The sequence below is a fragment of the Sceloporus occidentalis genome, unplaced genomic scaffold (assembly GCF_023333645.1).
Source record: "Sceloporus occidentalis isolate IW3139 unplaced genomic scaffold, rSceOcc1.0.p SCAF_2, whole genome shotgun sequence".
In the NCBI taxonomy this organism is placed as follows: domain Eukaryota; kingdom Metazoa; phylum Chordata; class Lepidosauria; order Squamata; family Phrynosomatidae; genus Sceloporus; species Sceloporus occidentalis.
In genome coordinates, this window is record NW_028316982.1 from 255,300,123 (window position 1) to 255,327,256 (window position 27,134).

General features: G+C 40.8%; 1 protein-coding gene across 5 annotated transcripts in view; it reads right to left on the minus strand.

Moving 5' to 3' along the window:
- Positions 1-27,134, minus strand: part of CNTN5 (contactin 5) — a 934,652-nt gene that overhangs the window by 336,543 nt on the left and 570,975 nt on the right. For all 5 annotated transcript variants that reach the window (XM_089512787.1, XM_089512786.1, XM_089512784.1 and 2 more), the window contains one exon: positions 4,276-4,500. In XM_089512787.1, coding sequence (XP_089368913.1) covers positions 4,276-4,500 — 225 coding nt within the window. The remainder of the gene's footprint in view (positions 1-4,275; positions 4,501-27,134) is intronic.

Here is a 27,134-nt window from a genome sequence, read left to right on the forward strand (position 1 = left end):
CTGATCTTGAAAGTGAGTGACCCATGGTGGCATCAGACATACTATGTTCCCCAGCAGGTGGCCCATGGAGACAGTTGCTGCAGCTACTAGAGTACAGGAATGGAGGGCCAGGTAAGGAAGGGGTAGTTGGGACTGCTGTGGGACCAGGATACTCCAGGCCAGTGCAGACAAGGCCTGTGTAAGCCACCTTGAGATTCATACTGTGAAAACAAACAAAATGAACTTGTAGTCCATTTTTGTATGGGTGACTAATACTTGGGTAGCCATGTATCCTTCTTTGAAGAAGATGGCCCTTTGTTGGAAGGGCTAGTGGAGGGTCCTCTTCCTATAGAAGGTATTACTCTCTGTTTGAAATTCTGTTAAGTCCAGGAATCCTTCACACAATGTAGATATAGTACTATGATTCCATTTTAACTGACATGGTGGCATGCTATGGAATTTTGGGATTTGCAGTCTTGGCAAGACTATTTAAACTACACACACATCCTGTGGGAGAGATAGTGGCAGGCCCAGAGAGCTCTACTGCCTCACCAAACCAGAAACCCCAGGATTCTTGCAAAGGCAGTTAAAGTGGAATCAGGCAATGTGAGAGACACTAAAGTCTGCTTTAAATAGAGAGGCGAACAAGGAGACAGAACAAGAGTCTTGAAGCTGCCTATCCACAGTTAGTTTTTCGACAGCAAACTGAGCAGCTGCTTGGTCATATTCATCCTCATTATTGTGTGGTATATTGAAAAATATCACTTAAATATGAGTTATTATAAAGACATAGCTATGATAGTCTGAAAAATCAGTGTACAAAGGTATCCTTCTGCAGAATGAGTTATTACACTTATTTTTAAATTGGAATCTATACATAGTAGATATAGACTTCATGGTGATCCTCTCTTGGTGATGTCAAAATGGCTTCTGAAACTTATTTCCCTGTATCTATAAATATGAAGCTCTTTTTGTTATGAAGAAATTCTTATCCTGTCAGACTACTGGCTAAAGTAGGCAGGAGTGAAACGCTAACAAAAATCTTAACAAGTATTTTTAATCAATCTTTAAAAAAAAACCCCGACAACTTGGTACTGAAGATTTTTACTGCTCAATATTAGAGGCCATAATGTGGTCTTTATTTTGATGGTTTTTATATTGCATTTTATTATATTGTATAATATGATGAATGCCAACCTGGGAGGACAATTTGTCCTGAAAGGTGGTTTTGAAATATCTTTTCAATAAAGAAGTGCTGCTTTTTCTCTGTGGGAAGACATCAATGACAAAAATTGATAATAAATAAAAGTCTCCTTCCCTCCCTCTCTTGCTAATTCTTCTCCCTCCTTCTCTTCATAGAATCATAGGATTATACAGTTGGAAGATAGTCCAAAGGTCATCCAGTCCAACCCCCTGCCATGCAGGAAATCTCAATCAAAGCATACCCAAAAGATGGCCATCCAGCCTCTGTTTAAAGACCTCCAAGGAAGGAGACTCCACTACACTCCAAGGGAGTTTGTTCCATTGTCAAACAGCCCTTACTGCCAGGAAGTTCCTCCGAATGTTGAGGTGCAATCTCTTGTCCTGTCGCTTACATCCACTGTTCTGGGTCCTAGTCTCTGGAGCAGCAGAAAACAAGCTTGCTCCCTCCTCAATATGGCATCCCTTTAAGTATTTAAACAGGGCCATCATAGCACCACTTAACCTTCTCTTCTCCAGGTTAAACATCCCCAGCACCCTAAGTCGTTGCTCATAGGGCATGGTTTCCAGACCCTTCACTATATTAGTCTCTCTCTCTCTCTCTCTCTCTCTCTCTCACACACACACACACACACACACACACACACATCCTGTGAGTGGCAATCCCAAAGTTATCTTACAGCATGTGTGTCATCTCTGAAATCAGCTCCACTGAATTAAATAAGACTTACTCACAGGTGCAGCCAGCATGGTATAGTGGTTTGAGAGTTGGACTGCAATGCTGGAGACCAGGGTTTGGGGCATGGAAACCCAGTTGGTGACCTTGTAAGTGTCACACACTCTCAGCCCTGTGACAGGTTCACTTTCGAGTCACCGTAAGTCAGAAATGACTTGAAGGCACCCAAGAACAAAAGTGTGTATAGGGTTTTTAGCCTTGATGAGTGTCACACCCAAGTCATGCAGCATCATCAAAGCAAGATTAGTAAGCAAATACTCCCAAATATTTTGTAGATGAAAACCAAAACATGTGTTACCAACCAACATCAAAGTGTGGTCAAGAAGTATAAGTTATTAATGAGGATGAACACACAAGCTAGGAGAGGCTGAAGCAGTTTGCTTTTCCCTACTGAAAAGAACATGATTCTGTCCCTGTCTTTCCTCTCCATCCTGGTGAGTTAAGTGAGAGCAGGGAGATGTAGCCAGGATTTTGGGAAGGGGGGCAGACTAAGTGCCACCATTATAATGGGGCTTGGGCACGGCAGCACATACCATTCATTGTATCTAATGGAAGGGGGGGTCTGGATCCCACGGACCCTCCCCCCCCCCGGCTACGTCCCTGGCGAACGCAAACTACTTCTGCACTTTGCAGCAGTTGAAATAAACTGAGGATAGAGGGGGATAGTGAGAGAAGCAAAGTGTAACTAGGATAATTTAAAAGATGAAAAAGTGGGAAAACAGAGGATTAACTAGGATTGTGCCTGCTAAATCAGGAAGGTATGGTAAACATGATGACGTCTCATTAGTTATTCCATGCACCGAATGTACCATGATAAGTTCACTTTAGGATTTTCATAAGACAGAAACAGTTTGAAGGCACACAACAACAACAACAACAACAACAACAACAACAACAACAAGCATTGAATATAGTTGTTCACATTTAACATTCATTCAAATGGGAGTGTACTAAAGCCTGGAAATGGTAACTGAGAATGTCACCTATGAGCTCTCATTTTTTTGATTTTTGAAAAAAATAAAAATTTTGAAAATTTTGGAATGCAGTGGCTCAGCGGTTAAGATGCTGATTCTATTGATTGCAAGATCAGCAAGTCAACATTTCAAGACCCAACTGCCACATGATGGGATGAGCTCCCATCACTAGTCCCAGCTTCTGCCAACCTAGCAGTTTGAAAGCACGTATAAGTTAAAGTAGATAAATAGGTACCACTTTGTTGGGAAGATAACAGTGTTCTGTGCAGTCATGATGGCTGTATGATCACAGATTTGTCTTTGACAACGCTGGCTCTTTGTCTTAGTAATGGAGATGAGTACTATCCCCTACAGTCAGACATGGAAAGCTTTACCTTGACATTTTAAATATTTTGAATAAGATTTTGTTGGACAGGTGGAAAAAAAGATCTGCATAGTTTATGTAGTCTGAACATTTTTTTCCTAGTGGTGTAGAAATGATTTTTATTTTGTTCTACCACTAACCATTAATCAGATCCTACATCTCCAGCACGTGTGCTGAATTTTGAAATATGCTCAGTCCTATCAACTAATTAATTTTCAAAATAAAAATTCATTAAAAAGTTGAATATTAATTTTAAATTATTTCATTATTTCATTAATATTCACTAATCATTTAACCTCTGTTAAGTAAAATTATTTCAACTCTTCCCTTTTCTGGATTTAAACAATCTTCTCATTTATTTATGTTCATCATATAGTTATTTTTAAAGCAATTCTGCTAGAAATAATATCAAGACATTATTAAGGTTCATTAGAAAAAGGGGAAAATGTTAGGAGAGAAATTCATCTGAATAGCACATACTATTTATCATCTCAGAGAATTTTTACACTGGAAGAATACAAAGGTATACATTATAGGTATTATGGAAGCCTTCTTTCTATAAAGCATGTTTGATTGATGATAAAATTAGTTTGATAAATAGATCTTCACAGTTATAAACTACATGACTGTTGTTATGGAGTCAATTTGAAAAATATTGGAGCAATCGAGAAAGATATATCGCTTCCCCAAGCCCCACTGTCTTGAGTTTCACAGATACAGACATAAGTAATATAGATCAGGCTGTGTTCTAATGCAATTTCATTTCATATCTATTTTCTACAGTTATGTTTCCATGGCTTGAATAAGAAAAGAACTCCAGGAAATAAGCTGGAAGTGCTTATTTTAAAATTAATCTAAGATATTTACAGAAAAGTGACTCCCTATTGTTAGAAGAGGTTTGTGGAAATTTACTGGCAGATCCAGAAAGAAGTTTGAATATAATAACCCCTTTATGAAAATAACAGTTCCAGTGACCCATGTTTTCTTGATAGGAAAGGACTCCCAGGGGAAACCAAACATACCATCATGTTTGAAGGCCTCTGAGACATGATAGATATTTGTGGGTGAGTGATACTGTTGTGCTGCTGCTGCCATTGCTGCTCCATGCCAGCTTGGTGAGGAGATACTTCCAAAGGCAGGACTGCTTGAGCGTTGCCTGGTTCTGGAGGAGTAGGATGAGCTGAGAGACTTGAGTCGTAAGATAGCAGCATATGTGGTAGGGATCCCAGGAATGCCTTCAGAGGATTCTGTCAGAGGAAGGAGAAGAGAGGGATATATTTTGAGTTGAGGCAAGAAAAATTAAATTGTAAGATGCCATTTTTTCTTCTACAATGCAAAATTCAACATTTCTATTTCAAGGAAGATCATTGGTTCTTGGCCACAAGATGGTCAAGATGACTAAACTGAAACTGTCATACTTTGGACATATGAGAACACATGACACACTAGAAAAGACAATAATGGTAAGGCAGAAGGTAACAGGAAAAAAAAGAGGAAGAATATATTACAGGTGGATGAATTCAACCAAGAAAGTTGTGGCCCTGAGTTTGCAAGACCTGAACAGGGCTGGTGATCACAGAGTGACTTGGACATCTCTCATCCATGTGTGAGAGCATGTTTATGTGCCTTCAAATTACTTGTTAACTTACTGTGATCTCATGAATTTTATAGGGCTTTCTTAGACAAGAAATAATCAAAGTTCCCTCCTCTGAAATATGGTTTACAGCACCTGGTATGCATTTGTGGTACTCCATCCAAGTACTGTACTAACCAGGGCTGACCCTCCTTAGCTACCGATATTATACAGGATCTGATACCTTTAGATGATTTACATTCCCAGGGTCACCATAAGTCAAAGGTGACTTGACAGCAGTTAACAATAAAATATCAAGGTAAATATTTTCTACACTGACTGGCAGCCATTCTCCATGGTTTCAGAGAGGAGCTTTTCCAACTCTACCTAGAGATGGCTGGAACTGAACCTGTAGTAAGTAACCTGTAATATATATGCATACATTGTGTGTGTGTGTGTGTGTGTGTGTGTGTGCGTGCTGTAGGTATCGAGAGCAGTTGACAACAGCAACACAGTATATATGTATTCTACTACAAAGTTACATGCATTTTCCTACCTCTGTAGGAAAGACCCGTGAACACAGCAGTCACGTGAACTCTTTTTCACTCTCATTGGCCTGTTACAGACAGCCAAAATAAAGCTGCTTCGAGTCACAGTGGAGATATGGTGTTTCAATGATGCATGCGTCCTAAGAGTCCAGAAGCCACACCAAAGCCATGCTCCAGTCCTTAGGGCTGGAGCGTGGCTTTGGTGCGACCTCTGGACTCTTAGGACGCATGTATCATTGAAACACCATACCTCCACTGTGACTCGAAGCAGCTTTATTTTGGCTGTCTGTAACAGGCCATTAATTTTTGTCCTCTCTTTCTCACTCATTCTCTCACTCACACACACTCATACACACGTACATAAACTCCTGCTATTTCACTACACACTAAAAAACTCATATTCACACATGCATGACAGTTCATCCCATTGAAAATGTACAGCACTGGGCATTCAGATACCACACATACCATACATACTGTTGTTCTTGTCAATCAAAAATGCTTTTAGTATTTCAGAATCAAGTACATATTGACAAACTGTCAAACATGACAGGCAAATATTATCTTCGATCAGCTGCAGGAGGCAGGAAACTGCATTCTACCTGTAGCTATAAACTCAGTAGACATAGTGAGAAAATAGACAGGAATATTAGAAGCTGCTAAGTCAGCTTTATATGTCCACTAGTTTGGAACTGTCTTCATGGACTGGCAACAACTCCCTATGACTTCAAATAGAGGTCTCTTCCTTCTCTGCAAATGGGTTTCTTTAGCAATGGAAGTACATTTTGGCGATACAGAGAGAGGGTCAGATATATACTTCCCAGTTTGGAAGGCTGTGAATCACTGCAATCTAAATCAACTACATTCCAAATGTTAGCTCAGTTCTGCTTTTTGAGACCAAATGAGATCTTAAAAAAGGTATTGATGTACTGATTGTGGATATTTCTTCACATGTTTGCTATCTTTATGTGCTCCTCCTTTGCTGATGCTTCTGTGTGCCTTCAAGTTATATCTGATTTATGGGGACCCTCAAGTGAACATATCACTGAATATGCTTGGCAAGATTTGTTCAAATAGCATTTGCTAAGGCTGAGAGGGGGTGATTTGCCCAAGGCCACTCAGTGGGTCTGCATGGCTGAGTAGGGATTTGATCCCTAGTTTTTCACAGTCCATGTTCACACTCAGATTTCTATACCACACTGGATCTTGCTATGCACTTTCTAATTCACTCCAACGTATGACTATGCTGTCTTAGAGTTTTCTCAACAGGATTTCTTCAGAGGAGATATTGCCACTATGGCTTTCCTTTGAGTCTGAGAGTGTGCAACTTCTCCAAGGCTACCCAGTGAGTTTCCACGGCTGAATAGAGATTTGATTCATGATTTCTCAACACTGAAACCACTACGCCACACTGGCTCTGTACCTCCTTAATAGAAATTCAAAAGATTTATATTTGCCAAGACTTTTCTGACCTAGGAAAAGTAGTCAGTCTTTATTGTTACTTGCAGTTGCTGCTGCTGCCTTTTTGTCTGCCATTTTTTGGCAGAAGGATGAGGTCTAAAATATCTAAAACAAACGAACAAACATTTTACTATTTCCTTTCCATCTCCACCTTTCCAGTTCCAGATAAATTATAATGGTAGTGGTGGGGAGATGATTGGGCTGTTTAGAATTGGGAGCTCTTCCTAAAAAGTGAGCATGCTCAGAGCTTCCAATACTAATGAGATTTCTAGATCGTTGGCCAGAAGCAATAAAAAAGTATAAGGATGTTCAGGCTGTTCAGAACCAGGAATGTCACTTGACCAACCCCTCTGAAAGTCACTGTTTCACTTCCTCCAGGCTGATGACTTGGAAAGTTTGCTAGAGCATGAGAAACAAGAGGTCAAGAAACTGTTTGTTGTTGTCATGTGCCTTCAAGTAATTTCCGATTTATAGTAACTCTAAGGCAACACTATCATGGGATTTTCTTGGCAAGATTTGTTCAGGGGAGAATTGCCATTGCTTTCCCATGAGGCTGAAAGCATGTGACTTGTCCAAGGTCACCCAGTCTGTTAATGACCCAGCTGGGAATTGAACCCAGAGTGATAGGAATCATAAAATCTATCTGTTTCCATTTTTTTTTTAGTTTTTATGAACCTCGCCTGTCCCTTGTTCCTGTCCTTGTTTTGCTCAGGTTACAAGACTGTGTATTCTTCCTGTACTGAAATTTGTGATCTTTTAACCAATTGTTCCTATTTTACACATCTATTTGCCTCATTTATTCAACTTAGCTATGTATGTTTCTGTGTATTTTTCTCAACTGTGCACACTCTAGCCAATCCCATTTGAAAATATAAAGGCTGCAATCCAGCATTACCTCAGCATATTGTAAACAGCACCATGCAGCCTCCATGCAGAATAGCAACATTGCTCAACATAGTTCTTGCTTGCATAAAACACAACTGCATTTTACAATATGCAACCACAATGTTCAATGTGCAATTGCAGCATGGAAATGCAGCCCTGAACATTGCTGCATTTACAGATTCACGTCCAATGGCGCCAGCAAAATTTGTCTGTTGCACTACAATGAATAATTCATCACACGTGTAGTGTGACCTGCACAAGTGTATCTCACTAATAGGATACCAATCACACATTGTTTTATGTGCACTTACATTCTTGGGAAGGCATATTAGTATTTCAAATATGTGAATGCTCAAGGAGAGCTGGACATTTTCTTGCAGAGGTCTGACAAGCTCCAGACATGCCACTTTGATCTAGACTCTGTGACTCCAATGGATTTCCAAGGAAACTGGTGAACAAGAGTGGGCTGGAGGAACTTCACTGACCTAGGACTTTCCAAGCTATAAAAAATTCTTAGAAAAAAATACCTATATTTTCTAGAGAGTGGCTGTCCCCATCTCCCCACAAAAAACACTCAGAAAGACCCACAAGGCATAGGGGGTATTTTCTCTGCACTAAAAGGTGTTTGAAATAGTGACCTCCACATTTGTCTTTGGAATGTAAGGGAGTGATGTATGAACCCATGGACTTTGTGGTGTACAGAAAAGTGTGGGAATTGCAATTCCAGTATAAAAAAAAAAAAAAGGGGGGGGGGAGGATATGCTTCAGCCCTTTAATAAAATTCTGTCTGTTAATTGGATTTGGATTCTTTGTACTTTTTAAAAATACTCCCTACATTTGAAGTAGGTCGTGACACATGGCAAATAAAATAAAGCAAGCTTGGTTTTTAAAATGAGTTACAGTCATCCGTGGAACAGGAAAATACAACCTTCCATTTTAGCTCATGGTTTGATGAGCTTAAATTTATGGACCCAATAGACATGAACATCTGGTCAGGTTTGCATCCAAATTATCTCAGCCTGAACTCTTGAGAGGCTTTTGGGTTTTAAAAACCAGGCACTGTGCTATGTAACTATTATGCTCCAGTATGGATAAGCTGGTATTACAGTCAGGATTGCCTTTATTTCAGGATATGCTTTGCAACCAGCCATTTCTTTCCAAAGAGATGCAGAACAGGAAAATTGGGACTCATCCAGACTGACAATTAGCATCAATTCAAGCATCTTTGTTTAATGTCACAACATGCCATGTTAGGTTGAATTTCATTTTTGCACATCCACACACTTTTTACAATAACAACAACAAGTCTTTCCTTCTTCTGTCTTTATTATTAATTTAAAAATGAGTCCTATTTATTTTTAAATTAATAATTCTTCTAGAGCATTGTTGCTATATTTCTGAGCTGCAATGGTGGTATTGTTTAGCTGGACAAGATCACCCCTGAACATACACACCACACACACACACACACACACAGCATGACAATTTGTTTTTGTTGTTTTTTTGGCTCCCTAAACTGCAGTTGGAGTCAATTCAAACAATAATACCAACTTAGAATACCCTCAAAGATTACCACCATCTGAAAACTCCAACAAAAGAAAATTCACTCTTCCCTCTGTTTCCAGACCTGAACCTTGTGTGTTTTTGTGTGTTCAAGTCATTTCCAACTTATGGTGACCCTACGACAAACCTATCATGGGGTTTTCTTTAAAGATTTGTTCAGGGGAGGTTTGCCATTGCCTTCCCCTGAGGCTGAGAGCATGTGACTTGCCCAAGATCAACCAGAGGTTTCATGGCCATGCTGGGAATCGAGCCCTGGTCTGTCAGAATTCAGCATTCAAACCACTACACCATGCTGGCTCATAGATAAACTACTATTACTATAAAGAAGTCTCCCTTGAACAATTGCAATGTACCTTCTTGTAACTAAAGCCTATTGGATCTAGTCTTTGTTACAGGTTGCAGTTCTTGAAGAATGCTTTCCTTTTGTCTTCAGTTTTCTTTTCTCCATTTCAGTTTGCTGAGGAGCAAATTACCCATTGTGCTCAATGCAAGTCATGTGGCTATACAGCCAATTTTGCTTGCATTAGTTTCACGCACATGAGGAATGGCTTCCCCAGGAGCACATTGACACATCCCATGGAAGAAAGAAAAAAACCTGTCACCTGCAATGTGATATTTTTTACCCTGCATAAGAATGATTAGGGCAGTTTTTTGAAATGCATATACATTGGTTTTTCCCCACAATTTTCCCCACAAACAATAATGCATTTTGAGAGGGGGGAGGGGGGGAATCAAAGTCCTTTAGGCAACATATGATAATGCAGGTGTTCTTAAACTTCTTCCCCTCGTAGAAGAATGCAGACATTGCCCCCTCCCTCCCCACACACTGTTGTTGTCCTGTGCCTTCAAGTCATTTCTGATTTACGGCGACCAGAGGGTGAACCTATCATGGGGTTCTTTTGACAAGACTACTTCAGAGGAGGTTTGCCATTCCCTTTCCCTGTGGCTGAAAGTATGTGACTTGCCCAAAGTCATGCAGTAAGTTTCATGGCTGAGTGGGAAATCCAAACCTGGTCTCCAGAGCCATAGTTCAATTCTCAAACCACTACACCACACTGGCTCTCATGAACCATATATGAATTTTCAAAATGAAAAGCTCTTTTGGGATAAACTGAAAGCATCACAAGAGATGATGCTTCATGGTAACAATATAGAAATTTCATTTACAGTCCAAGGAAAATATTCTCGAACATCACATTAGGCAGTCTGGGTCCTGATCTGTCTCAGTCTAATTCTTCATTGGCTTCTCTACTTGATAGGGATTAATGTTAAGAATGCTGTTTTATTTAGTGGTGGCTGTTTTATGCCACCCATGAGGATTATGTGTTCCTGGTGAACTGTGCTCTTGTAAAACATATTTAGAAATTGTTAATCAATTATGTAGAAGCAAAGCTTCTTTGTTTTTGTTTACTTAGAGTCTGAAGTCCATATGCAGAAGTGTTAATAGACAGAAGAAACCCCTTTCCCCTGTAAGCTAAACCATTTTACCAAATCTCTTCTTTGAAGCATTTTAATCCTGTTTAACTGACTTCTTCCCACCCCATCCCACCCCACTCCATCCCAGGTAAAATAATCAGAAAACAGTCAGAGCCCTTTTCTTTATCCAAGTAGTTATCTTAATGTTCTTTGAAACATACTATGAACGATGCAGCAGAATAAAAATAAATGCTTTCTGTCTTGGAGGTGGGATGATTTGATGATATATAGACATCCTATAGGTTCTCTGTCAGAGCAGGCAAAGGCAAATAGAGATACACATTTTGGCCCAAATCCAACAGTTAGCCTGTGAGTCATTGAATCAACTGGATTTATTAACATGTTGGTTCACTTCCACAACTGATTCAATGAGTTAGTTGTGACCAATCAACAGGATTCCAACCTTTATAGACTCCCTTTTTTAAAAGTTAAATATATTGCAAAATTTAGGAAAGTGGGGAAACCTAAGCATGTTCATATGAAGGTCAGGTGGTGTAAAAATCTCCAAATATTCTTAACTTTAACCAATTGCTAACCCATAGGAGAATCTATCCTCTTATTCTATGACTAATACATTTGCAGGGACTTAAATACCCTAAAGGCATCAGATCTTGATCTTGAAAGTGAAGTAGCCTCATCCCCGGTTAGTAACTAGGTGGGAAACCACCAATGAATAACAGTTCCTATAGGAAATTTTCCAGAGGAAGGAACTGGCAAAACCTCTCTGAGTATTCCTTGCCTAAGAAAACCCTATGAAATTCATGGGGTTGCCCTAAGTCAAAAGGTGACTTGAGGGCACATATACACACAGTAGATTTACCCAGGAGTCTTTGGTGAGGGACAGTCATATTTAAAATAGATTTAAGGAGTTCATTATGTTTAGCCTGCAGAAAAAACAATTAAAGGGCAATATGAGAATGACCTCCAAATAAATGAATGGTTTTCACAAAGATGAGGAAGGAAACTGGTTGCCCCAGAGTAGTGGACCAAATCAATTATAATTTTAAATAAATAAATAAATTTAATTGTATAATTAGAAATAAATAAAGTGGATTTTAATTAAAGATAAGGAAGAAACACTTGAAGGTACAAAGAAATAGACTGCCATTTGTTGGAAACTTTTAAAGTCAAGTTCAAGCCATGCTATAACAGTAGAGTTCTTGCATCGGTAACCATTAGAACTGAATGGGGTGGGATGAGGATTTCTTTTCCATTTGATTATTATAGGAGCTCAGAAAATTGTGCTGCTTTCTCCCTATTTGGCATGAAAAGTGTAGTTGTTTTTTTAAAAGGAAAGTGAAGGAGTGAAGGAAACTATTGTGGCAGATGTATTTTGAGTGCTTAGGCTTTCTGATGAGTCCATAACCTTTAACAGTTACATAATATTTATATTATATTAATATAATGATCTATACACATACATATATTATGACAAACACATACAACATGGCCCTCTCCATGTTGAAAATAGTTGTAGTGAATTTAGCTGGAGAAAATTCAGAAGACACTTGCTTCATTTTATTTCTCAGAAATTTGACAAAATTTCTTCATGTTTATGGAAAGAACTTGAGGCTTTTAAAAAAGAACCTCAATGTGGAAGAAATAATGATAATAATAATAATAACAAAACAGACAGTCTTTGACTTTGGGTTTGTTGACAGTACCAAATAGGATTGCCAAACTACAAGAATATTTCAGCCAAGCACTGAAAGCTGAGGAACCCCCTATTAATGTCATTTATAATAGCACATTAAGTGATACGTTCATCATAGAATTGCTTTAACTCATAAATGACTTGAAGGTATACAACAATAACAACAGATCTGGAAGCCTAATTCTAAATCCACTGGCATACAGTATAGGAAAAAGCCATCATGGTATAGTAGTTTGAGCATTGGACTACAACTTGGGAGACCAGGGAAGGAATCCCAGCTTGGCTATGGAAACCTACTGGGTGACCTTGAAAACGCTACACATTCTCAGCCTCAACCCCCGCTGTGATAGGTTCACCTTAAGGTCACCATAAGTTGAAAACATCTTGAAGGCACACAACAAAAACAACAACAGTACAGGAACAACTCATCAACTGTAGTGCTAAATCAGTGATAGTAACACCACACTTTCTTGGCAGGAGGCACAGTTTCTTTGACGTATCTCCTGTTCACCTTCCCATTTTGCTACCAATGCTACTTTGGAAGACACATCTGAAAGCCCTGTTTATATCAATACAAGTCTGCAGAATTAGAAATAGAGAGGAAACAAGAAGGTATATTTTACTGGCCCCACTAGTCTATAAACATACTGCAAGTGAACTTTGAAAGCTACATGTTTTTTGTCATCTAAGCCATTGAAATATGTGTACCATTTTTATAGACTAGTGGGGCCAATAAAGCCAATAAAAGGGTATTTTTCTCGCTGTGTTTTCTCTTCTTCTTCCTGAAATGAAAAACATCAAACTATCATTGTTGATGAAATGTTGTGATTATTTTTGGAGAGTGACATCTTTGTGTGAGGTGTCGGTTGTAACAACTGGATATCCCTCTTATAGCTCTAGAGATATCTGCATGATTACAGATGTGATTGGGAATAAGGTACACTTCCTAAGAGCTGGAAGGCTGTAGGCAAAGAATTGGCTCTTTTTTTGCCAAGAAAACTGGCAGTGGCTGCTTCCTATGATTTCATTTCCTCAGAATCTCATTTCCCTCTTAAGATTTTTCTTCTTCTTCCTTTGACATATTTTTGCATCAGTTCCTGGACACTTCTGCCTTTTTGTTAATACTTCCTTTTCTATACTATCTATTACTCCATTTTTTCATCTATTGTCTTCTCTGTGGCCTTCCTTCAAGTGCTTTGACCTGGAGCATGCTGGCCTTTTCATCACTCATGGGTACAGCATTTACATCCACCACCACCAACAGAATATTACTGGCAACAATAGAGCCACTGCCACCAAAGTTCTTGCTCTCAACCAAATTTGAGCTTTAACTGCACCTAAATTCATTCTTTATTACTTGATTCTGATCATTCTGACACTTTTTGTCCCTACACATCAAGGTATGTGAATAGTCCATGCTCTTAACAAAAACTTAATCAATTGGTGGGATAAGGACTCACCCCTGCAATTCTTCCATATGAGTAGCAAACTGAATGTAGATTCTTTCGCAGCCAAAATGGCATCATTCACATACAAAATAATGTCACTTGCAGGGTTGAACCAATGAGATCTCAGTGTGTGTAACAAGCATAGAATATCAAGAGCCTAAATACCCTAAAAGCACCAGATCCTGTCTATTTTGGAAGCTAAGCAGGGTCAGCCCTGGTTAGTAACAGGATGGGAGGCCATCAATGAATATCAGGTACTGTAGGGTGTATTTCAGAGCAAGGAACTGGTAAAACCACCTTTGAGTAAAACCACCTCTCAGTATTCTTTGCCTAAGAAAACTCTATGAAATTTATGGGGTTGCCAGTCAACAGGTGGCTTGAAAGCACATACACACACACACACCAGCTTGCACAATGTCATAAAAAGAGGGAACAATGTTACAGGCCAGTGAATATTCTGTCAGCCTGTTGATTCAAATATTTACTTCCTGACCTTTATCCTATGATACAAGTTTTCTAGCTAAGATGGAAGTAGTTTAATCACTTGAAATGCATTTTGACCAACGTGATGTAGGGGTGAAATGTACAAATACTTAGTTTTTCAAATTAATTTTATAATCATGATCCTTTGGACTATTAATGCACCAAAGAAGATGTTTCATGAAGAAATACTTGACCAACCATTAAATCAGGGGTCAAGGTATTTTTTTAGACTTCCAGATGTTGTTGGACTGCACCTCCTAGCCATTCTTAACATTGACTATGCTGGGAGCAGCAGTTTAAGAATATCTGGAAGGTTGCACAATACCCACCTTTGTTTTAAACCTGTCTATGAGGCATCATATGCACAACAATGTGTGTGTGTGTGTGTGTGTGTGAGAGAGAGAGAGAGAGAGAGAGAGAGAGAGAGAGAGAGAGCTAGCAGATAGTTTAGATACCTAGCAATTAAGTGCAGATATACTATAATTTGATCTGAAGACATTTCATAGAGCACGTTTTTAAAGAAAAAAATCCAGCCACCGTATGAATATTTCCATCCTTTCTGGTGACTTTGTAATGAGTCAGACTCATTAAATTATTGATGGTAGCCTAGCTTTTCTGCACTTGCAGCTGCTCGGAGCTTGATAAGATCAGATTTAGACATAATTCACCAAAATAACACCATGGGCAATGCAAACTCATGGAAAATCTTCATGGTTTGAACTTTTGTTTTTCAGAGGAGCATTCAGATTCACTGAACGATCTAATTTAAAGTGTCAAAGATGAGAAATTTCTTAATATTATTCACAAGGAACATCAATTCTGGGTAGTCCTTGATCAAATCATTACATTTCATCAAGCCTGTAGCAGCACTGGGCATGGATGAAGCAGTGGCAAATGTTCAGACATCAGTAGCCTTAGGTCCAGAATAGAGCTTGGAAATGTTATGTTTCGGAATACAGCCATCACAAATATTAACTTATTTATGCCCTGCTTTTCCTCCAAAACTGGGACTCAAGCATGTCTACTAATCATGTTGGTCAGCAGGATGGTAGGAACTGCAATTTTAAAAAATAACTTTTCAAACCACATGTATAGACATTTGGAATTCATAGGATCAAATACCATTTTTCCTGCCAACCAAGGAGGCACAGGATGAATCTCATGGCTTGGAGTTTCAGTGCCCTGACATCCCCTGCTCCCAACTCCTCTGGCCTTGTCTTAAATAAAGCAAGTACCAGCATTTTCCATCTAATTTTTTTATCATCCGCTGAAGCATCTCTCTGGTGGGTTACAAACCGCCGCTTTGCGGCGGTCTCCTGGTGCTGCTGTTTGCTCCGCGAGGGAGTCGCAGCAGCCAAACCGTGCGACTCCCTCGCAGAGCAAAAAAGGAGCTCCAAAATGGAGCTCCTTCTTGCGGCGCGGCTATGATGCTGTGAAGCGCCGTTGGCGCACTCGCGGCATCATAGCTGCTGCGACACGTGTGGAAGCACAGCGTCCGCTATGTAAAAATGGTGGTGGCCGTCTGGAACGGCCGCCGTCATTTTTTACGCGCAGAGCGCATATTAGGGTTAGGAAGGTGCGGAAGCACCGCACCTCCCTAACCCTAGTACGTGCTCCGTGTGTACTTTAATGGCGGTGTGTAACCCGCCTCTGTGTTATTGGGGGAAATTAAAATGGTGCCAGCCAGCATGATTGTTGCCTGTCATTACTGCCAGATAAGTCTGCCAGGGTTCACCAACAGGAAGGAAGACCCAACAGTGGGCACCATGCCACCTTCAAAATGGTAAAAGTAAAACACACACACACACACACACACACACACACACAAACAGATAAGGGAAATGATAAACATTTTTAAAATCCCTATTTCTAAGATGGAATCCTCAACTTTTTCAATTCTTGCAGACACTCAACATTTCCACGATCCCAATAATCTACTTTTAGTCTGCCTTCTCTGTTTTTAGTGTGTCTCCTTAAAAAAAAAAACAGTGTGGCAGAGTGGTTTGAGCATTGGGCTATGACTTTGGAGAGCAGAGTTCAAATACCTGCTCAGTCATGAAAACCCAACTGGTTATAATACTCCATTGGGAAAGTCATAGTGTCTTAGCCTCAAAGGGAGACAATAGCAAACCTACTCTGAAGAAAACCCCATTATATGTTCACCTTAGGGTTTCCACAAATGACTTGAAGGCAAGCAACACACAAAACACACTTCTTTAGAGTGGCATCACCAGGATTGGTGTCATCTCAGTGTAGCTCATGGTGTAACTCACATGGACTCACCCCTCATGAACTACAAGGTGTGTGTGTGTGTGTGCAAGGGGGGCGGTTTCACTAGTGGGAATTGGGAGCTCACAGGGATGTCCACAACACCACACAGCCATTGCTGCCAATGCTTGGATTTTCCATATGCAAGAATGCACATCAGGCCACAGAGAAGGAAAAATCCCCTCATCTCCAGTCTTGATTTGCTGGAGCACCACTACTCATTGGGTGCCACCTTTGGGGACACATGACCTTGTGACCCTTGAGTACCCAAAACCATTTGTATGATAGGAAGCACTGTCCTCACTTTAAATCAGCATTGTTTGCCACCAGTGAATCAGAACTGCTATACATTTGGCACAGCCACCTCTCAAGTACAGAATTTCTGACTTCCTAGTTGCAAGTTGTGACTTTTAAGTGGCAGTTGGTCAGTGGCTAAGACTCAATGACATTTACTGGTTCTTTAATTAGAATGGAGTCTGGGTTATAATACTTGCAAATGTGACCTTCCCTTGTGTGGGCTGTTTCTTTTCTTCTTCTCCTAGCTAGCATGTTTAGTCAAATGTCACTAAAATTCTAAGATAGTTTTTTCTCCCCCATGTCACTTTTAATTATGTTGTTCCACAGGATGTGCCTATTTTGTTCTGTTAGCTTGACCTTTCCAAGACAAGCAAGTTCACTATACAAAGCACAAAGTTTGCCATTGTTACTACTCATTGGTTCTGATACTGAGCAATAAGATCCTACATTGTGCTTGTGTATCTAAATTTGCACACATGTAGTTTATGTGGTGGTTGTACTACCTCAATCTTATTGTGTACCCCAATGAGCAACAATCCACATAACAGCTCATGTTTATGTGAACCACATTCTGTAAGTATAATTATTTCACATGCAGTTATGAATATGTGGATGGTGCAAACTATCCGTTAGTGCCTTAAGTGTGTCACATAATTCACTGTTTTGCCAGAGACATCATTGCTCATTTTCAATTTCACAATGAGGCAAAAAGCAAGCCCTGGTTGTGCAAATGGTAATGAGCAATGGCTCTCTCTGAAAAAAACAGTGAATTATGTGATACACTGATGACACTAACAAATAGTTGTGCACCATCCATGTATGCATAACTGCAAGTGTAACACTTATACTTACAGAACATGGTTTACATCAACATGACCTGAACATGGCCATTGGGCAATAGCTAAAGAAAGTACAACCCACATGCATAAGGAACGTACACATGTCTATGACACCCACAGAATTCCAACCTGAGTTTATTTTCCCATCTTTAGTTACCACTATGCATTTTTGAACTAATTTTCAGTAAGATATTGACTTGGGCTTTCCTACTACATGAATGATATGTATTGCGGATGCCCAATTGGTGGTTTTTGGGTTGTTTTGTTTTGTTATTTTGGCAATCAGGTGTATTCAAGTTGAAAACAGTACACTGGTAAGAATCATCTGCATTTTAGGGATGGCTGGAACTGTCAAGTAAACCTCATGAAGGTTCTTGCTTGTCCACTGCTCAACTCATTTTGTCTTCTTTCTATAGGAGCTCCCATCCCCCTGCAGAGATATTTGCATGTATTTTTGTATGTATTTTTCAAATGAATGCATTTGGTTTGCATTTCTTTCCCCAGATAAAGACACGTTGGTATGTATGCATCCACTGGCTAAAGCAGGAGTGATTTTTTCTCTCCTAGGTCATAAAATGCTTTGCTTAAATTTGGGCACTATGCACCTTGACTTCCAAGGACAAGGGAAATTTGCTCTTCTGTCTCAGGCAGCATAATATCTGGGGTTGACTCTATTTTCAAGCTGACATAAGAAGACATTCAAATTCAGACCAGTTATTTTATGTAAAGAGCTACCCCAATGTGACAACTATCCCTATGCAACAGAAAGTCAACTCATTTGTTTTTAAAAAGCAAAGACATTAAATTTTGTTTATGAGCTAGCAGGGTAGGTGTTTAGTGGTGCTGTGGGGGAAAAAATAAAAGTAAAATAAAAGAGATGCTTTCACATATATTTGGCTAAATATTTGAATATGTTTATGCCAGAGATGTATCTCTTTTTACGGCAACCTGAAGTACTGCATTATAAAAATGAAATATAAAGCCCTATACTTGTACATATTATGAGGCAATGATTTTGTCTCAGTGTTCTAATGACAAGGAAAAACCACACGTATGCACTTCTTATGGTTTATGTTACTACCTGGAACCTTTTAGGCATGCTTGGGATTAGAAAAAAATTACTTCCATAACTCTTGGGTAGACATATAAATAGATGAATATGTTTTAAGACTCTGAACATGCTTTGTGAAAATAATTATCAGAAATCTGAACAACATGGTGGAATGAAGGGCTTAAAATAGACCAAAAAAAAAAAACCCATTCAGGCATAAAAAGATAACAGCTAAAATATTAAGGTGGGCATTATATAAGAGAAGGGCTGAGATCCTATGCTGTGTCTTATCAACTGCCATTGTTACCCAGTGGCTGTGCTGAATACCAAACCATTGTTTATCTGCTAGTGTGTCTGTTTATTGTCCCATTCAGCAACAGTGAATGATGTGGCTGTTTTTGCAATCTCAATCAAGAAAATGACACACTGAAGGCACTGAGGAATACTTACACACTATCCAAGAATTCAGAGACATAGCCATGTTAGTCCAGAATGTCAATATGCAATGGGATCTTGCAGCACCTTTGAGACTAACTGTGCAAAAAAAGTTGCATGGAGGAACTAGACCATGTCTACAAAAGCTCATGCTACAACATCTTTTGCACAGTTAGTCTCAAAGGTGCTGCAAGATCCATTTCATACCATCCAAGGATGTGCAGCAACATGGCTAGAACTATGTGGTTTAGTCCCAGCTACTCTACACCAATTCAATCAACTATTGAATGATGAGTTAACATATAGGTAAACCATATGTATAAAGAATGTAGGTGTAGATTCAATGGCTTTAATCTAGTCAAGTGTAACAGCAGCTCTTAGTGTATGCCTTCAAGTCACTGCCAACTTATGGTGACCCTAAAATAAACTTATCAAGGGGCTTTCTTAGCAAGAGGAACACGCTGGAAGATAAGAACAGAATTCAATATGACCTAGATAAACTAGAAAATTGAGACGAAATCAGTAAAATGAAATTCAGCAGAGACAAATACTATCCAGGAAAGCAGCCAAATGGCTGATAAGCCAGCTAGTTCTTAAACAAACAAATAAACCCCCAGATAGCAGAGACAGTGCAAGCAACACGGTCTTGGAGATTCAAAGCAGTATCAGCAGAAGGATTACCAAAAGAGTTATCAGACAGTCCGAGATTCAAGGTATCAGATAGGCAAGTCGATAAGGCAGTCCAAGGTCAAGGTTTCCTGATAATCAAGATAGTAGGCAATCTGGGAAACAAGGATTTGTTCCAAGAAGCCACAGGAGCCAGAGAATGAGTCTTTCTTCTAAAAAACGCAGATAACCACTGGCAAAGAGCCACACCTGCTCCAGCTGCCTAAATAGGCCAGCAGCAGGCCTTCAGGTGTGTCTGATCACAAACACGCTTCTGATAAAGCCTCTGGTGTGTTACAGAGCACCAAAAAGCAGCGCTCTGCCTGCGCCGTCATTAGCTGTGCCGAGAAGCCCCAGTGGTCAAACCGCGAGGCTTCCCGGTGCAGCTAAAAAGAAGCGCCAAAATGGGGTTTCTTCTTGCATTGCAGAAATGACGCGACGAGGCGCCAAATGGCTCACTCAACGTGTCATTCTCGTGATGCTATGTGCGGATGCTAAGCGTCTGGCACGTAAAAATGGCCGCGCCCATGTGTCTAGGGCGCAGCCATTTTTACGCCCTCATCATGTGCTGGGGTGAGGCCGGTATGGACGCTAGGTCCTCGGCCAACCCCTAGCACGTGACGGGGGCGCCACAAAGGCCCGTGCGGAATGGGCCTTTGTGATCTTCGAAGGCCCTCTCTTTTGGCTCGACTCTTCCCAGATCCTTCTCTATGTCCACAGCCTTGGCGCCAGGCAGACTTGGCTGCTGAACCTCTGGAGGGGCCACAGACTCTGCTCCAGTAGAGCTAGGGCCAGCCTCAGGCTCCCCAATTACAGGTTCAGGTCCCAGGGGCTCTGGCTCATCCTCTGAGTCCTCCGAATCATCCTCCAGGCTGGACATGACATATACAAAATTCTACCTGTAGGCCACAAAAATCTTAGAATGGGAGATACTTGGCTCAGCAGTGCTACAGGTGAATAGGACTTTAGGATTATTATTGATCATATGTCAAACATGAGCAAGTAGCATGATGTTGCAGCAAAGAAGGTAAATGTTATTTTAATCTGCATTAATGGAAGCATAGGCCCAAAACAGAAAAGCAGATGGGGGTGGCTTCCGGCCTCTCCAGGTGTTACCCTGCTCAAAAGGAGTGGGTTTTTGCTGCTTCTTTCTGGTTTTTTTTATCCATTTAAAACAGTAGCAGGAGGCACCCTCAGAGCCATGGCGTGTGTTCACTGCTGCTCCATCCTGCCTGTCTGTTTCATCCCATAGTTTCCAAATCAAGAGAAATAATAATCCCACTACGTTCTATGCTGGTCAAGCCTTAAACTGTCATTGTCCGGCCTCTGAGGGGGAGAGAAGGCTGGCCCAGTACCATCGGGCTAGCCTGAGGAAAGAGGCTCCTCCCTCCCTAACTGTCATCGTCCGGCCTCTGAGGGGGAGAGAAGGCTGGCCCAGTACCATCGGGCTAGCCTGAGGAAAGAGGCTCCTCCCTCCCTAACTGTCATCGTCCAGCCTCTGAGGGGGAGAGAAGGCTGGCCCAGTACCATCGGGCTAGCCTGAAGAAAGAGGCTCCTCCCTCCCTGTCATTGTCCTGACTCTGAGGGGGAGAAAAGGCTGGCCCAGTACCATCGGGCTAGCCTGAGGAAAGAGGCTCCTCCCTCCCTAACTGTCATCGTCCGGCCTCTGAGGGGGAGAGAAGGCTGGCCCAGTACCATCGGGCTAGCCTGAAGAAAGAGGCTCCTCCCTCCCTGTCATCGTCCGGACTCTGAGGGGGAGAGAAGGCTGGCCCAGTACCATCAGGGGCTAGCCTGAAGAAGAAGAGCCCTCCCTCCGGTCCATCTGCCTTGGTCCAGGCCTCAGAGGGAGAGAAGAATGCTGGACCTGATTCCCTCCCTCCCTCACCATTCCCTTCTCCTTTTGTGTCGTGTCTTTTAGATTGTAAGCCTGTGGGCAGGGAACTGTCTGTTATCCCCTCTATTGTAAACCGCTCGGATTCCCAGTGATTGGGCGGTATATAAATAAAACCTATTATTATTATTATTATTATTATTATTATTATTTGGAGTACTGCACTCAGTTCTGAGTGCCTTACTTTAAGAAGGAGATTGACAAGTTGGAGCAGGTTCAGGGAAAGTCAACAACAATGATAATATGAATGGGAAACAAAACATATGAGGAAAGGTTGAAGAAGCTAAGCTTGTTCAGCTTGGTGAAGATAAGACTAAGAGGCTGACATACTAGCACATCTATAGTATCTGAAGAGCTGTCACAGAGAGGATGGGGCAGTCCTGCCCCAGAGAGTATGTTCATGTCTAAGGGTCTAAGTTACAAGAAAGCATTAGACATTAGAAGGGATTTCTTGATAATAAGAGTGGTTCATCAGTGGAACCAATTGCCTAGAATGGTAGTGGGTTCTTCTTTGGACAGAAAGAGGCAAGACAACTACCAGCTGGGAATGATTTAGTTGGAGATCCTGCACTGAAGATAGACTTGATGGTTCATGAGGCCCCTTCCAATTCTATGATTCTATGGATCTAAGGAAGCCACAACCTTGAGTTTGCAAGACAAAAGCAGGGCTGTTGAAGACTGGGACTCTTGGGAGTCTCTCATTCATTAGGTCACCATACATCAAAGCCAACTTGATGTCAAATAGCAAAAACAAAGTATCTTTACAAGATGAAGAGGAAGTCCAGAAGGGAAAAAAAAGAAGATATGGCACATCTAGTGTAGCATTACAAACATGGTTTGAACATGCAGAAATTCAAAAGCAAATTTTAGAAGCTGAACAATCATACTATACACACACACACACACACCACTTTCCCCCCAAAACTTGGACTCATAGGCCTGGTACAAATTAGGAGAAAGGGGCGGCCAGAAGCCATCCCTTTCTCCTCCGGATCATTGCCACTGTGGCCGCAACAACGATCTGCTGAAAAAAGGAGCTCCGAAATGGAGTTATTTTCCCATGATGCCGCCAAGGCATCATTTGCGCCCTGGGGCATTGCGGTGACGTGTCTTGTGCGCTGCACCATTTGGACATGTTGGAAGCATGTGGTTGCTGTGTGCTCCTGAACCCTAGTATCAACAGCGCCATGCCACTTTCGGACCATGCGTACCAGGCCATAGTTATCTACATCAAAGTTACCTGCATCAAAATCTTTTACTTATGTGAGTATATCTTTATACTCATTTATGAGGATATATTCAATTTTACTTTCTGCAAGTGTGGAATGGAACAGACCACTGCAAAATGGCAGGCTGGGGCCACCCTGGAGCTAGTTGCTCCAGAGCCATGACAACCACACACCGTGGCCCCAATCCACCCTGAAGCCAGCCCAATTAGCAGTGGAAAAGATCCACTCCTGTGTAAAGTTGAAGGCTTTCATGGCTGGCGTCCATAGTTTTTTGTGGGTTTTTCGGGCTATGTGGCCATGTTCTAGCAGAGTTTCTTTCTGGCGAAACGTCAGAAAGAAACTCTGCTAGAACAAAACCCCACAAAAATCTAAAGATCCACTCCTATTTGGGCTGGTGAAAAGCCACCTTAAGTGGCCTGGATTCAACCCCAGGGTGGCTTCAAGCCACCCCAGTGGTGTGAGCCATGTAAACACTGTGCCCCCAGAGTGTCTTGAAGCCACCACCTATGTCTAGTTGGCCAGAGAGGCTTCCGGATGTCTTGGGGGCAAGTGGTTTCCAAATGCCACGCTCCCAAGCTGTACAGAAGCCGAGTTTACTGGCCTGTCTGTTTGTGCCTATTCTTACTCTTTAAGAGTTCTTTCCATCACATTTATGAAGAATTCTGTCAATTTTGGAATCTTCACATCAAAAGACAAAAGAGATGCTTTCCCATTCCTAGTGTAAGGTGACACAAACATTGCAAAGAGGAAAACAGTTAAACTCATGATCAGATATTTACAATGGTTACCTTGAATGCTGATCATTGTAGTTCAACTCGAGGTGGGATTATAAATTTCTGAAGAAATTATCATGACGAAAATATGGACATTCTATTTCCCCCCCTAAAATTCTGGCATTTTTTCAGTAATGCAAAATAATAAGAAGAACATATATGTGTTGGCTTGCAACCAGTTAGTGCTGAGCTTTTAAGATTTTCCATTAAAAAACATAGAGGAAACAAAAGAAGTGACTTGCTATAATAATTTAGACCCACCTACTTGGCATAGCCATGTTGTGCTCAGCTTTTCTTCTTTAAGCTGCTGTTCTTTTGCTCTGAAACCCACTACTGCTTGGTATTTGAGTAATATTCTATGCTGTGGTTTAGTGTCTGCTAAATATTTTACAACATTCTGTTCACCCTGGTGCTCATTGTTAAGACCTTTCTGTGGCTTACTCTTTCCCCTAGGAATCCCACAAATTAATCACTGGATGTGTTGTCAGCACTGCAGGAGCTGCTTGTAAACAGCATTTGCTAACACTTAATTAAACTAACCTTTTATTTGTGAAGGTTGAAATTCATTCCAATCCATGGGATCGACACTGAACAACATCCAACCCTGTTTATCCCAGGGATTTCTATAGACCCCTTATTCTTGGCACCTGTGTATACTAGAAGGCATCTAGTTCCATGCCCCGAGCTGGCTAATATAGATTTCCTAGCATTTAACTTGGAAAGAAGGAGATGACACAAATTCTCCAGCTACATCTGCTTCTGGAACTTAGTCAGTGTGAGCTTCAATACAAACTAACTGAATCAGTGTATCCCACATTCATATGTGGCTCTGATCAGGGACGTAGCCAAGAGGGGGGGTTCTTGGGGTCCGGACCCCCCCTTCCATTAGAAAAATGAATGGTGCATGCTGCTGTGCCGCTGCACCCAAGCCCCATTATAATGGTGGCACTTAGTCTGGATCCCCCCCCCCCCTTCCTAAAATCCTGGCTACATCCCTGCTCTGATCAGTGTTTGGTGGCTTCAGTACCAGTAGACTATGCAATCTACACCAGGTTTTAGTTAATTTAAAGTAGTTATCCACAAAATAGGCTCAGCACTTTGGGTAAATCCTTTATAGCCGCTCTAAAACTTGACGCATGTCACCAGGGACGGACACACCAGGCACCAATGTTTCAGATATTAGTTCTGTGCTCCCTTCATATTTCTCAGATATTCTGAGGTATTTCTTCCCTGGGGGGCGGGGGGATCAAGATCCACTTAAAAACTGTATTTGGAGACAACTTTGTTGTTGTTGTTGTTTTTAACTTTGTCATGGTCAATTTTATGCAAATTTAAAAATTAATCCACAGATTAACCTGAAAATAGAACAGGACAATATGTGGGTTGTACTGCACAGTGGCTTGGCCTTAGCAGAAACTGCTTCCACTTGCTTAGGTTGGTTCCCCTAATTTTTGCCAGACCTACTGTAGCCCTCAGCATCTATTGCAAAAGTCCTTAGAAAAGGTTGGATTAAAATGGTGGTGATAGTTACAGAAATGGGGGAAACTAAGACTATTGGAAAAAACTAATTAAAACTGGATGTTATGGCTTAAGTGAGCAAATCGAAGTGTTTCCCACTTAAGTGAAACCACCATGGATTACAACCTGCTGAGTCAAGATGATATTTAATGGACATTGACCTGGGATGCAATTCTTTGATAATTTCATTCTCAAAACAAGCAACAAGTAATTTCAGGAATTCTCTTCCCGCTGCAAGAAAGTTTTTGAAAACTGAGCAGTTTTTGAACACTATTCACATTTTCTGCATAGGAAACAGCTTTGAGGGGCAGAAGACAGCTTTTTCTGGCACGGAAAATAATGTGGTTTCCAGTGCATTGTTTCTTCAATAAATATATAAATAAGTAAACAAACAAATATACACACTTTGCATAGAATAAACCCTGAATGGCAAAGGTTCTCATCAGACCAGGGTTCCCTGGGTTTTCTGACACTCAAGAAACACATTTCTTGTTATGCGCTGACATTCTGCTATTGTAGAGTCTATGGGTTCATCTAAATGAAATGTCCATGGGTTCATCTAAACTTGCCACAGTACTTTGGGCTGCCCCTGGATTATTTTGGTCCAGAATCCACCCTGAATTTCTCCCTTACCCTGCTCACTTTCCCCAGTGATGAGAGGTTGTTGTTTTCCCACATGGTGCCCATTTGTCACCCAGTGCCACTGCTGAGGCCAGAATGAGGTGCCCAGCCATGCTTATAACCACACCTTCAGCACCAGGCAATGAATGGGAACTGTGAGTGAAAAGGTAGCTTCTGTCTTTCACTGACCCTAACCCCCCCCCCCCCCAAAAAAAAAAAAAAAAACCACAGCAAAAGCTGAGTTTTTAAAATGCAAGCTAGGAGTAGGAAACCCCTAATCGGATGTGGGTGTCATGAAGACAGTCCAGACCAGATTTGAGGTTTCGGTTCTGTGTCATGTAAGTAACACTCAGCAAACCCAGGGGAAACTCAGGCTAAAACACCCATGTAGACAAGGCCTATATCTACATGTACATCTAAGCATATATTTGAGCCCCTATGTCAATGCACCAGTAGACTGGAACAAAGAATAAAACATATATGGGCTGCAGTCCAACTAGTGACATATATTCAAGGTGTTGGTTATTAACTTTAAAGCCCTACAATGGCTTGGGCCCGAGTTACTTGTGGGAACGCCTCTCCCTACATAACCTGCCCCGCACTCTTAGAACATTGGGGAAGAATTTGTTGGAATTAGATACAACCAGACTAACTTTCACTTTCCAGAAAGCCTTTACTGCAGCTGCTCCAAAACTCTGGAACAGTCTCCTGGAAGAGATCCGTCTCACTACCTCCTTGGAGGCCTTTAAGAGGGCAGTTAAGACGGATCTCTTCCAGTGAGCTTACCCACCTGATCTCTTAGAAGACATATTCTTCTACCTCTTTGACCTAGATTGAAACATCTCTCTCCTCTTTCGCTTTGATAGTATCGTTTTAATTGTTACCTGTTTCTATATTTTATTGCATTATATTAATAATAATAATAATAATAATAAAATTTTATTTATATACCGCTATTCCAAATTCCAAATTCGATCACAGCGATGTACAACAAAAGTGATACAATATAACATTTAACAAACAAGTATCACCAACAACATGTTAAAAACATCCCAATGCAATTTAAAAAACTATAAAACATACAACCTCTTAAAACACACACACTGTTTTTATTGTTGTAATTTGTATTTGTATATTGTATATTGTGTTGGGTTGTAATCCTGCCTCAATCCACCTGGGAGAGGTGGGAAAATACAAATAAA